Source organism: Aedes albopictus, chromosome 1 (assembly GCF_035046485.1).
Source record: "Aedes albopictus strain Foshan chromosome 1, AalbF5, whole genome shotgun sequence".
Taxonomy (NCBI): Eukaryota; Metazoa; Arthropoda; class Insecta; order Diptera; family Culicidae; genus Aedes; species Aedes albopictus.
Genome location: NC_085136.1, coordinates 46175269 through 46189084, shown reverse-complemented (window position 1 = coordinate 46189084; position 13816 = coordinate 46175269). Strand labels below are relative to the sequence as shown.

Below are 13816 nucleotides of genomic sequence, written 5' to 3'. Positions count from 1 at the left end.
CACCGACACAGACCCCACTAACCTGACTTCCTCCAGGATGGACAGCTCCTCGTGCACGGACTTCATCTCCTCGGTGGTGTTGATTTGCACTATCTTGCTCTGGAGGATCTGGTTCTCCTGGGCGATGGCCGCCAGCTGTTCCTCGAGTTCGGCCACCCGGTTCTGCTCGGCGATGAAACACTTGCGGGTCTTCTCCAGCTCCTGCATTATCCGGATCAGTTCTTCGTTCTCCTCGGCCAGGTTCAGATCGGAGAGGTTCTGCTGGTGTTGGCTGATTCCCAGATGGCTGCCGTCGGTGACGTCCGTCGAGTGCGACTGGTCCCGGAAGGCGAACGAGAAGTTCTCCGGTCGGGAAGTGTCGATTTCGGTGATCTGGAATAGGCGGAAATTAAATTAGTAAGCAGAAGTTCGTGGTGGAATTCTTGGAGAAAATCCTGGAGGGATTTCAGGTAGATTTCCTGAAAGGATTCCTGGTGGAACTCCTAGAAGGATTCCTGGTGGAGTTCCTGGAAGAACTCCTGAAGGAATTCCAGGTGGAATTCCTGAAGGAATTCCTGGTGGAATTCCTGATGGAATTCCTGGAGGAATTTCTATAGGAATTGCTACAGGAATCCCTAGTGGAATTCCTGGAGGAATTCCTAGTGAAATTCCTGGAAGAATTCCTAGTGGAATTCCTGGAGGAATTCCTAGTGGAATTACTAGACGAATTCCTGGAGGAATTCCTAGAGGAATTCCTGGAGGAATTCCTAGAGGAATTACTGGAGTAACTCCTAGAGGAATTACTGCAGGAATTCCTGAAGGAATTCCTAGAGGAATTCCTGGAGGAATTCCTAGTGGAATTACTGGAGAAATTCCTAGTGGAATTACTGGAGAAATTCCTAGTGGAATTACTGGAGAAATTCCTAGAGGAATTCCTGGAGAAATTCCTAGAGGAATTCCTGGAGAAATTCCTAGAGGAATTCCTGGAGGAATTCCTAGTGGAATTCCTGGAGGAATTCCTAGTGGAATACCTGGAGGAATCCCTAGTGGAATTCCTGGGGGAATTCCTAGTGGAATGTCAATTTCTTGATTTTGCTTTGGCTGACCAAGCCATGTGGGAAATTACACTGTTGAAAATGCTTTGACATCCATGTGCACAACAGAACATGTGCTCGATGAACAAATTGAGATTTGAAATTATGAAAAGAAATCCACGTACTCCGGTGAGACTCGAACTCACGACTCCCAATTCGCTAGACGGGCGCTTCTATTCCTTCAAGCTACGGAGTCACTCGACTATCTCCGTCGCCAGCAGGCCTAGAACTGAACTCGATTCCACAATCGCACATGGTTATCTTCTTTTCACAATCCAAACCCCCTTCGGATGGGATTAGATGAACATCTAACACATTGTCTGTTGTGCACATGTATGTCAAAGCGGGAGAGGAAGTTATTTTTAATTTTCGAGAGCTTCGGGCACTGCCTTCCAATCACTTATTGGTATGGCAATTAGTGTGCAGTCGGACTCTCGACGGGTCGGTCCTCGGCCGACCGAATACGGTAAGGGTGACCGTAGCACCTTACAAATGTCAATTTCTTGATTTTGCTTTGGCTGACCAAGCCATGTGGGAAATTACACTGTTGAAAATGCTTTGACATCCATGTGCACAACAGAACATGTGCTCGATGAACAAATTGAGATTTGAAATTATGAAAAGAAATCCACGTACTCCGGTGAGACTCGAACTCACGACTCCCAATTCGCTAGACGGGCGCTAATTGCCATACCAATAAGTGTTTGGAAGGCAGTGCCCGAAGCTCTCGAAAATTAAAAATAACTTCCTCTCCCGCTTTGACATACATGTGCACAACAGACAATGTGTTAGATGTTCATCTAATCCCATCCGAAGGGGGTTTGGATTGTGAAAAGAAGATAACCATGTGCGATTGTGGAATCGAGTTCAGTTCTAGGCCTGCTGGCGACGGAGATAGTCGAGTGACTCCGTAGCTTGAAGGAATAGAAGCGCCCGTCTAGCGAATTGGGAGTCGTGAGTTCGAGTCTCACCGGAGTACGTGGATTTCTTTTCATAATTTCAAATCTCAATTTGTTCATCGAGCACATGTTCTGTTGTGCACATGGATGTCAAAGCATTTGCAACAGTCCTAGTGGAATTCCTGGAGGAATTCCTAGTGGAGCTCCTGGAGGAATTCCTAGTGGAGTTCCTGGAGGAATTCCTAGTGAAATTCCTGGAGGAATTCCTAGTGAAATTCCTGGAGGAATTCCTAGTGAAATTCCTGGAGGAATTCCTAGTGGAATTCCTGGAGGAATTCCTAGTGGAATTCCTGGAGGAATTCCTAGTGGAATTCCTGGAGGAATTCCTAGTGGAATTCCTGGAGGAATTCCTAGTGGAATTCCTGGAGGAATTCCTAGTGGAATTCCTGGAGGGATTCCTAGTGGAATTCCTGGAGGGATTCCTAGTGGAATTCCTGGAAGAATTCTTAGTGGAATTCCTGGAGGAATTCCTAGTGGAGGAGCTCCTGGAGAAATTCCTAGTGGAGGAATTCCTGGAGGAATTGACAGTCAAACAATCCACTTACCTCATCTTCCTCGGGTCCGCTGGCGTCGCCGTCGCCCAGGTCCGATCCAACCGGTCGCAGCAGGACGCCATCCTTGCCGTTCCGTCGGCCATCGCTGCTGTCGTTCTGCAACCGTTCGTTTTTCTTCCGCTCCGCCTCCAGCTGCCTCCGGACGTCGTCCAGTGTTTTGCCCAGTTCTTCGACCTTGGATTCCAGGGTTTCAATGTTGCGACACAGGCTGAAATCATTCCGAGGGAGAAGCGGTATTTTGTAACACAATTAAGTTTCTATTTTTGTGGATGCTATGCGACGCAGTTCCGAAAATAGGTTATGTTTGTTTGGTCAAACCGACGACGACGAGATCCACATGGCACCGAGACAATGACTTAGATAAGTGCTTACGCATGCGATCGAGAGGAGACGACGTGATCTGATCTTTTGTTATTGTTTGGACGTTCGCCCAAAATAGATCGCATGCGTCCGACTTTCGTCGTTGCTCTTGATCATGAGGAAGGTGTGTTCGCCGCTCTTTCTTGAACCGTATCACGTCCATCTCCCAACCAAAAATGGGGATTGACGTAGATGACTTGTTTACCCACAAATAAATTGTTTTAGAAATGATCAACAAACGCAGATATTGAAGGACTATAGGTATTGGAAGAATACTTACGTTTTGACATGCTTCTTTTCGGCTTGGTTTTCTAACGCTAACTTGTACTTGTCCCGTTCGAGGTCCTGTATGCTGACTTCCAGCTGTTCGTAGATTTTCATGCGCGAGTCGTTGACCTCCCGCAGGGCGCCATTCTGTTTCGTTAAGTACTGTAGATCGGAAAAGAGAAAGGAGGAATGCATTACTTTGTTTTGCTTTTTTTATTTAAAAAGGGGAATGTTTTCAAGTTCTGCAATGGTTTATTTGAGAATTAATGTTAAAAAAATGGAGAATTTTTAATAGATTTATTGGAATGATTTCTCACACATCTTCATGTTCTTTTTTAAATCTGGAAACACAGCTAAACTTATTTCTTGTCCTAGAATCAGCTCCAGCAATCGAGAAATTTTGTAGGTCATAAAGTGGGTGATACTACGCAAGTTCCCGCTATTCGAGAACCACAGCACAATCTTCAATGTTTATTACACGGATTCCAAGCGATATTCCTTACTGAAGTAGGGTAATTCACTAATTGTTGATCAGTTTTTGATATTGATGTTATAAATAGCGTTTTTGGGGTATTCAGGGTGTTCCAGGGGCTCCCAGGGGGTTTTCAGGTATGTTCTACGGGGCTTCATGGGGTTACAGAAGCGTTCCAAGTGGTTTCGGAGCATTCTAGGGAGTCTCAGGGAGTTTCAAAGGCGTTCCATGGTGTTTGAGGGAGTTTCGGAGCAATTCACGGTATTTTAAGGCTTTCAGGAGCGTTCAGGGACGTTCCAAGGAGCTTCGATGGGTTTCAAGGGCATACCAATGATGAGCCTGAGGATCCCAAGGGGTTTCAGGGACGTATCAGTGGTTTTCCAGGGGATGTATCTCTAAAATTTCCTTGCAAGCCTAGTTGCAAGCCCCCAAAATCCCCTAAATCTGGACCCTCCTGAAAGTCCCTGAAAAATCTTTATATGGATTGAAACTATTGAACTTGAAAAACCCATATTCTAGGGTGTTTCAGGAGCGTTCCAGGAGTTCACCAGGGATTTCAGGACCGTTACAAGGGGTTTCAGGTGGTTTCAGATGCATTTTATGGGCGTTCCGGACGTATCAGGAGGGTTGCTAGCGGATTCAGGGAGCCCCGGGGGCTCTCGGGTGGGTTCAGAAGTGTTCCATGAGGCTTCAGAGATTCTCTGGGCGTTTCAGGGCATTCCAGGGGATTTCGGAAACATTCTAGGAGCATTCCAGGGGTTCTTGGGGGACTTTATGGGTATTCCATGGGGTTTCAGGGGTCTTAATGGAATTCTATGATGTATCAGGGGCATTCTTGGGTTATCCAGTGTGGCTTCAGGGTGATTCAGGGCGTTCCATGAGGGTCTAAGGGGTTTCAAAGGGTTTAGGAGCGTTCCAGGGGGTTTTAAGGTGTTTCAGTTGCGTTACTTAGGGCTTCAGGGGTTTCAGGAGCTTTGCTAAGGGATTCAGTGGCGTTCCAAAGGTGTTCCATGGGATTTTGGGTGACTTCAGGAGCGTTAAACGAGGCTTCAGAGTGATTCAGAGGCGTTCCAGGGTGTTTCAGGAGCGTTCCAAGAGGTTGCAAGGGTTTAAAGGGTTAAGGAGCGTTTCAGGGGGTTTTAAGGTGATTCAGTTGCGTTACATGGGGTTTCAGAAGCGTTGCTAGGGGATTCAGGAGGTCCCAGGGGCGTTCCAAAGTTATTCCAGGGGCTTCAGGGGGTCTCAGAGGCGTTTTAGGGGCGTTCCAAGAGATTTCAGAAGCATTCTGAGGGTGTTCCGGGGGTTCACAGGGGACTTTATGGGTATTCCATGGGGTTTTAGAGGCGTTGCTAGGGGATTCAGGGGGTCCCAGGGGCGTTCCAAAGGTGTTCCAGGGGCTTTTGAGTGACTTCAGGGGTTTTCCACGGGGCTTCAGGGGGTTTTAGGCATTCCAGAGAGTTTCATGAGCATTCCAGGGCGTTTCAGGGGCATTCCTAGGATTTTAATGGGGTGAGTTCAGGAGCGCTCCATGGGGATTTCAGGGGTTCCCTGGGGCGTTCCAGGGGGTTTCAAGATATTTAAGAGGCATTTTAGAGTGTATCAGGAGCATTCCAGTGGTGGTTCAAGTGGTTTCAGGAGCGTTTCAAGGGGTTTCAAGGGGTTTCAAAGGGGATATCAAGGGTGTTCTACAGGGCTTCAGGGGGTTTCAGAGGCGTTCTAGGGGGTTTCAGAAGCATTCCAGTGAGCCTAAGGTAGTTTCATGGGCGTTCCACAGGGTTTAAGGGGGTTTCGGAGGCATTCCATGGTATTTTAAGGGCTTTCAGGGGCGTTCAGAGACGTTCCAAGGAGCTTCGATGATTTTCAAGGGCGTTCCAATGATGAGCATGGGGCTCCCAAGCGGTTTCAGGGGCTTTACAGTGATGTTCTCGGGGGTTTTAGGCCGTTTCAGTGGTATTCTAGGGGATGTACCACTGATATCATCTGAAACCCTAAAACATCTTGAAACCCTTCTGAAAACCCCTTGAAAATTCCTTGAAAGCCATCTAAATCCCCTGAATCTGGAACCCTCCTTAAAGTCCCTGAAAAACCTTTTCCGAAGTTCCAGGGTATTTCAGGGGGTTTAATGAGCGTTCCATGGGGTTACAAGGGGTTTCAGGAGCGTTCCAAAAGTGTTCCAGGGGCTCTCGGATGGTTTCAGCAGTGTTCCAAGGGGCTTCGGGGAGTTTCAGAGTGTTTTTATTTGTGGGCCTTATGACCGTACGCTGTTAACCGGTCATTTACGCGTATAGAAAGCCACGGAATGTGGGTTCGATTCCCATTCCTGGAGAAAACTTTTCGGCGAACGAAAAACTTCTCGCTGGGGCACTGGGTGTAGTAAATGTTGTCCGTTGTCTAGTGTAGGTAATGTTCAGTAGTCTGTTCAGCCTCTGGTTGAAAACGGTGTGAAGTTTTTTTAAGGGGCTGTCAGGAGCGTTCAGGGCTATTCTAGAGGTCTCATTGGCATTCCAAGGAGCTTCGATGAGTTTCAGGGGCGTTCGAATGATGCGCCTTGTGCTCCTAAGGGGTTCCAGGAGCATTTCAGAGGTTTACAAGGGGTTTTAGATACGCTTCATCCTCATCCCCCTCCATGGGGCATGAGGGGGGTTCAGAGCAGTTATAGGGGCGTTCCAGGGATTTCTAAAGCGTTGCTTTAGTTGCGTTCAGAGGCGTGTCAGGGTGTTCCAGGGTGTTTCAGGAGCATTCTAGAAGTGCACCAGATGTTCTTAAGGGACTTCACTGGTATTCAATGGGGCTTCAGTTGGTATCGAAGGCATTCCAGGAAGTTGCAGGAGCATCCCTGGGATTAAAATGGGGTATCGGGCACATTCTATGGAGTTTCAAAGTTTCAGGAGTGTGCCCCCAGGTTTCAGGTAGTTTCAAATGCGTTCGAAAATGTTCCAGGGAGTTTCAGGAGCATTACAGGGGATTTCAGAGGTGTTCTATGAGTGTTCCAAGGGTTCCGAGGTGAATTTAAAGGCATTCCATGGGGCTTCAGGGGATATCAGGTGGTCTCAGGAGCGTTCCAAGGAGTTTCAGAATGTTTCAGAAGCATTTCAGGAGCGCTGAAGGAGCATTTCAAGAGTGGTCCAAGGATCTTCAGGTGCACTACAAGGGGACTCAGAGGCGTTCTAAGAAAATTTAGGGAGCATTCTAGGGGTGTTTAAAGAGCTCAAAGGGTTACTGAGGCGTTCCGAGGGTTTCACAAGCTTTCCACGAGCGTTTCATCAGAGTTTCAGGAAGATCAGCGTATTAAATGTGCGTTCCTTGGAATTTCATTCTTTGGGGCCGAAGAGGTCAACGTCGGCTATGAAAACAGGCAAAACAAACGTGTTTGAGATCAGTAAGGTTGCACCAATAGTAGCGAAACTATCCGGCATTAAAAGGTAAAAAAAGGTTTTGAGGTACATATTCCAGGGGTGGATTTAAGGGGTTTCAGGTTCGTTCCACGGGATTTTAAGGGGTTTCAGAGGCGTTCCAGGGCTGTTTCAGAGGCCTTAGGGAGTTTCAAGGTGTTTCAGGGGCGTTCTTTTATATTCCAGAGGCGTTCCAAGGATGAGCCCCTGGCAGGGGCGCAGGGGCGTAACAGGGGTGTTTCAGGTTGTTTTTTTGGGCGCTACAGAGGATGCATACCTGGATATCACTTGAAACTTTGAAACACCTGGAAACCCTTTTGAAAATTCCCTGAAACTTCTTTGAAAGCCCCAAAACTTCCCTGGAAACCCCTCCGAAACCTTCTTGAATGTCTCTGAAAAGCGTTTATATGCCTTGAAACTCCTCTGAAACTTTCCTGAAACGCCTCTAGCTCCAAGGAACCCCGCGAGCCTCTTCGAAACCCTTTTGAAACTCCCATTAAACTTAAAAATCTGACATTTTCGACTACCGGAGTTAACCGTTACAATTAACTCAAATCGTCCAGCAAGATGGCTTGGGCGTTCTTCAGACAGATTATAGGGATACCGCTACGAGTTTGTCGCAAGTTGCCTTGTCAAAACATGGTTTTCCGGCGAAACTAATAATTAAGTGAAATGCTGGATGAATCAGAATCAAGTGTTCGACTCGCAGACGAAGTGCCAACCTCGTTTGTGAGCTTCAGACGGACAAAAGCAGGTTGATACATTGCGCTCGAAGAAGCGTTTATAAAGTTTCCTCTGCCGATGACCGTATTGCATGTGTATATCGTGTGGCAGGCATGGCAGCTATGGAAGTCAAATAAATTTGCGATAGAAAAACGAATCTCTCACCCTAAGCATTGGTCATTACAGATGTGGCTAAAATTTGTGAGGGAACTTTTAGGCTCGTCAATGAAGAGAGAGAATGCGCAATGTAGAACAATATGCATGTTTTATTAGCAATTTCGCCACAGTTATTGACTGAGAGCTTTCATTTTTGCTAGTTAGTTTGAAGTTATTTTAGAAATAAATTTCCATCACAAAAAGATCTTGGATTGTCAAACACCATGAATGAACCTTTTCTCTACTTCTCTATGGTTGTCATAGGTCTTACAGAATCTATTGTTTTATAATAAGATGGTCAGCTTCATTACTGAAATATATTATACATTTTATAGCCAATCTTCACCGAAGACTTGGATGATTGAAAAACAATCAATTTAACTACAGCAATCTGAGACACACATGTAACCTCGCCGCTCTCGGTGGACCACAACAAATTAAATCATCTTAATAGCCCTAAATTATGGCCACCCCGTCGCCGCCAAGACATTCCAAACCCGCTCGATTGCCTTTTTTTTTTGCTTCTTTTTGAACCAAATTGTGATCGATCCAAACCCAAACAGACTATTAAATCATCCAATTTTCAATTCTCTGCAAAAGATCTTTACCGAATCGCGCGCACTGCTCAAATCGCTACACTAAAGATCCCCTTGGCTTGGAAAGGTACGGCGGCGACTTAACACCTGCCACAGCACTACTGTGGTAATGGCAATGGCACACCTTGTGGTGGACCCCACAACGATCTTTCGGGCGTTACACGACGCCGAACGTGAAGATCGCCAGAGAAAAATGTCCATTACATCAGTAGCGATCGCAGCTCCAGCATCTTCGTCTGGGTTGAGGCGAGATGGACTAGGTACTTCGAATTTCCATCAGAAATGAAGCTTATTTTTTTCTGGGACTAACTTTGAAGAATCATAACGCATTGTTTCCACTATGCTGCAAGTTCTTGGGATATCAATTTTCGAAGCAATGACATTTTTGTTTTTGCCTGTCTTGTACACCGAAGTGTACTGAAAGGCTATATGTTCACTCTAAAAACGAATTTTCGATAGCAGGCTCGGAGGATTAAATCACATATACCAATCAACTCAGTTTGCCGAATTGAGATGATGTCTGTATGTGTGTATGTATGTATGTCTGTGCGTAAAAAAAGTTTACCCACTTTTAAGGCACTTCCAATTGGCCGAATTTTTTGATTATAGCTCGAATCGAATCGGAATTTTACCGCATTGTTTGCTATTGAAAATGATCCGGATCGGTCAAGGCGTTACGGAGTTATGACCATTTCAGTGATCCGGACCAGCACCGGTATAATTAACCGTATACAACACTGAACCAAGTTCCATCATGCGACACATCAAACTGCGGCGAATTTTATTACCTTTAGCACGGTTGACGAATTTTGTACAGAAATCAACACTGTAGACCTGAAATTCCATGATGTTAGCATAGCATAGCATAGCATAGCATGAATACTTGCACAAATCTTGGATGGAGTTGCAAAGTTGAATATTTCCATTGACATTGCTGATGTCGCTACTATCTTCAATGTCATAGATTTACTCAGCTCCACACACCTGGTCAAGTCCTTGCAAGCATTTATAAATCCTTTCATCAACTTAGAAAGAGCCCAGAACTGAAGCATCTTCCAATAGATGAAAGGATGTTGAAAATAGCGAATTTCCAACTTATATGCAGTTATAAAGTAAATATACTGAAATAGAAATATTTATAAATAAATAATATTGGAAAGATCTCACCAATTGTTGTGGGGTTTTTGTGGTTCAATGCCGATCATCTAATTGTCTTGATTAATGTTCTTCTCTGTAAAGAACAACACAATACTCAGCAAAGAACAACACAATACTGAACACTAAACACCCGAGCATCTATTGTTTTGATTTTCACTCGAAACAATAGCGAACGCGATCGATTATGCTGCCATACTCACCCCTTACAAGAGCGATGCATGCACAGCAAAGAACAACACAATACTCTACCTGAAATTCCATGATGTTGACCAAAAATTCAAGATGGCGGCTCCAAATTCAAGATGGTGGCTCCAAATTCAAGATGGCGGCTGTTTAATAGTGTTTTGGGCACTAAAACCATGCAATATGGGTATATTTGATATGAGGAAGATTTCCGGAGTCAAAAAATGGCGACCACAATATCCACGAAGTCGGTCTAAAATCCAAGATGGCAGCTCCAAATTCAACATGGTGGTTGTTTAAGGACTTTTAGGCTCTTCAACCATGCAATATGGGTATATTTGGTATGACGAAGATGTCTGGGGTCCAAAAACGACGATTAAAATATCCAAGATGGCGTCTCAAAATTCAAGACGACGACTGTTTAATGGTGTTTTAGGACCTAAACCATGCAATATAAATATATATTGCTGTTGGAGATCGACGCAGTCTTAGACTTCAAAAAACGAGTTTTATCATTCACCCGACGTTTCGACACAGGGATAGTGTTTTCCCCCCTGAGGAAGACACTATCTCCGTGTCGAAACGTCGGGGGAATAATAAAACTCGTTTTTTATGCGTAGCCGTTAATCTATAGAATAAATATATATGGTATGGATAAGATGTCCGGAGTCCAAACATGACGACCAGAATATCCAAGATGGCAGTCTTAAACCCAAGATGGCGACTGAAGATTCAAGATGGCGGATATTCAATGTTTTTTAGATTCTAAAATCATGCACTATGGGTATATTTGATATGAGGAAGTTGTCTGAACTCCTAAAATGGCGACCAGAATATCCAAGCGGTTGAAAATCCAAGATGGCGGCTCAACATTCAAGATGGTAGCTGTTTAATGGAGTTTTAGGTTCTAAAACCATTCAATATGCGTATATTTGGTATTGGGAAGATGTCGGAAGTCCAAAAATTACGATTAAAATATTCAAGATGGTGACCCATATATCTAAGATGGCGTCTCAAAATTCAAGATGGCGCCTCAAAATTCAAGATGGCAGCTGTTAAATGGAGATTTAGGCTCAAAAACCATTCAATATGGGTATATTTGGTATGGGAAAGACAACCGTAGTTCAAAAATGGCCACCAGAATATTCAAGATGGCGTCTCAAAATTCATGATTGCAGCTGTTTAATTGGCATTCAATATTGGCATATCTGGTATAGGGAAGAAGTCTGGAGTCCAAAAATGGCGGCCAGAATTTTTAAGATGACGGACCTAAAACCAAGATGGCGGCTCAAAATTCAAGATTGCAGCTTTTTTTTCAAGAATTAAGGCTGAAATATTAAGAGCCAGAAAAACGATGTGATTTCTGGCTCCATGTTAAACGTATGAAAGTGCGATGTTCATCAACATGCCACTTGAGTTTTATTGAAATAGGCTTTCTAAGGCACGAGAAAGGCGCCATCACCGCTAGGTGGATATATTAGGCCGTTCGCAATGCTGTTTTATTTTGTATGGCGAGTTTTAAAAATTTTAAAACTCGCCATACAAAATAAAACAGCATTGCGAACGGTCTTAGGTTTTTTTTTTGCAAAGGTTAACAATGTAAGTTGGCTGCATTGTCCTTGTTCTTGCTAAACCATGTCCACCTGTCCCCTCATTGCCTCACGCCCAGCAAACAATAGTGCGAACAAACATAATTTGATTTAACCATACCAAGGCTGACTCTTTTTTTGATCACAGTTTTTCCTCCTTCTGCTGTTGTCGATCATTTCTCCGTATTTCTTGTTGCTGGTGGCGGAGATCAACCGATGACGGTGCCTAATGATGTCTTAAATTATTGGAAAATTAAATCAGTCATCCATCCATCTCGATCGATCGGTTGTTCGACCGGGGCCATTGAACGCATGGTTCCGATTCAGTAATTCGGTTAAAAATCGGACCACTTTTTTGTTCGGGTCCATTCATCTTCTGTTGCGGCGAGGATTGCGACTCGATTTGGAAGGCGTGAACCGTACACACAATGGCAATGTATGGCGCGCGCAAGATGCCAAGTGCGTAATTTCGTCAGCCCGTTCGGGTCGAAGTCAACCTGCACACAGTCGAAGGACACGGATTTTAGATCTTTTTTTTCTGCATTGTTTTGGGCAAAATTGTTGCACCGATTAATTTTGACGGCGGTTATTAGCGGTCTCGAAAAACAAACGGATTTAATTGCCGAATGATTGATTGATGGCGGGGAATAATTACGGTTAGTCGGGGTTGCGCGGAATCGATGCGATGTGTGGGCCTCCAAGCTCCAATTTACGGAGCGGATTCTGTAATAGTTGGACCAACAAGCAGTATTAATTAACTAGATGGGGGGAAAACCGGCGGACAAACTAGCGATTTTCCGAGTTTTGCAAATTATGCATCACAGGGGCCATCTAGATCATCCAATTTGCAGAACGCAGAACTGAACTACTTGAACAAGCATTGTAGCATCTGAGATTATTATGACGTTAGTGGAACAAAAACGCAAATTTCGGAACCTCGAAAACGTACCTGCGTGATGTGATTTCCCTGTCTAATGAGTTAAGGATGAACCATGTTAAATAGCATGGAATGAGCTCACCAGGTGCATTCATTCTTTACTTCATTTCACGTTGTCGAATGTACAGAACACAGCAATTTCTTTCGAAACCAGAACCATATTCAAGTAATCTTGCAAGTAATCATTAGCACTTTATTACGCCTCTTTCGAATTATAGGGCTGTTAAGCAGCCAATGTAAGGCATATCAGCTCCTTAATAGCACTATACTAGCCCCGAGATGAACAACAGTACCTTGTTGTTACCTGAGCAGGCGCATCGTCTACTTTTTCCTCAGCAGGATAAAGCCTGCTCCTAGGCTGTTGAGCACTTCCACAGTTATGCCACAGTTTCCTCTGACAATGACAATTTTTGACAATCGTGTGACAGGCACGGATATACTTTATGCCCAAGGATGTCTAACAAATTTCCATTACGAAAAGTTCCTGGACTGACCGGTAATCGAACCAGTGTTGAAAAAATCATACTCAAAGCACACTCATGAACCGCTCCTGCGTGAGCAAACTCGCGCGCGATTCTGAATCATTTTCTCACGCACGAAATTTTCATGCTAAATCTCGCTCTCACGAGTCAAGCGCCGAAATCTCGTTCGCGTGTAAAACGAACCCAAATCAATTTGAACGGCATCCAATGTTGTTGTACGATAGGTTTGCTTTTATTCTATCATATAATCCTAAAAACATCGAAGTAAGTAATAAGAATACCTAGAAATAAACCAATGAGTGAAATCGCGAGTCAACTCATGCATGATTTTTTCGACGGTGAGTTTGGCGAGTCAAGAATCGCGCGTGAAACAACACAAGCATGAGATTTGAGAATTTGAGTTTTTACCAACACTGAATCGAACCCATCACCCTCAGCATGGTCATGCTGAATACCCACGCTTTTACAGCCGTGGCTATATGGGCCCTTGAATTCTATGTTTCTTCGTTTTGATTATCATCGACAATTTTCGCTTATCCGAATCTGCTGACGTTTACATACCACAACTATTCTAATACCTCCAAAGCCCTTTGAAGTTGTCACAAATCCAGCACGCTAGAACAAATTCAATACTCGATGAATTGTCGCGGAATACAGTCTACCTGAGTATCGTAGACGCAAAGCCTCAAGCCTCAAAGCATTACAAGAACCTCTCTATTGAACATTGATTGGGTGATTCCTTGCCCCGGTGGGCTATTCGGGCTCGTTGGAAATTGACAATCAATGTTGACTTCTTTTCCCGATCAGCCTAGATAGCTGTGTAGTGTCGGTAGCGGTTGTCTCAATTGGCTAAGAATAACACTACGGACTGCCTGTTCCTGTGGTAAGAGTCTACTAAACAGGTGACCCCTAATT

At 44.4% G+C, this 13816-nt stretch overlaps 1 protein-coding gene across 4 annotated transcripts in view; it reads right to left on the bottom strand.

The window, feature by feature from the left end:
- The window catches only part of LOC109397859 (uncharacterized), a 469989-nt gene that overhangs the window by 17670 nt on the left and 438503 nt on the right, over nt 1–13816 (bottom strand). For 3 of the 4 annotated variants that reach the window (XM_062844453.1, XM_029855003.2, XM_062844452.1), the window contains 3 exons: nt 3227–3375; nt 2578–2794; nt 14–372 (listed from right to left, as the gene is read on the bottom strand). In XM_062844453.1, coding sequence (XP_062700437.1) covers nt 14–372; nt 2578–2794; nt 3227–3375 — 725 coding nt within the window. The remainder of the gene's footprint in view (nt 1–13; nt 373–2577; nt 2795–3226; nt 3376–13816) is intronic. The other variant, XM_062844454.1, reaches the window with a different exon arrangement.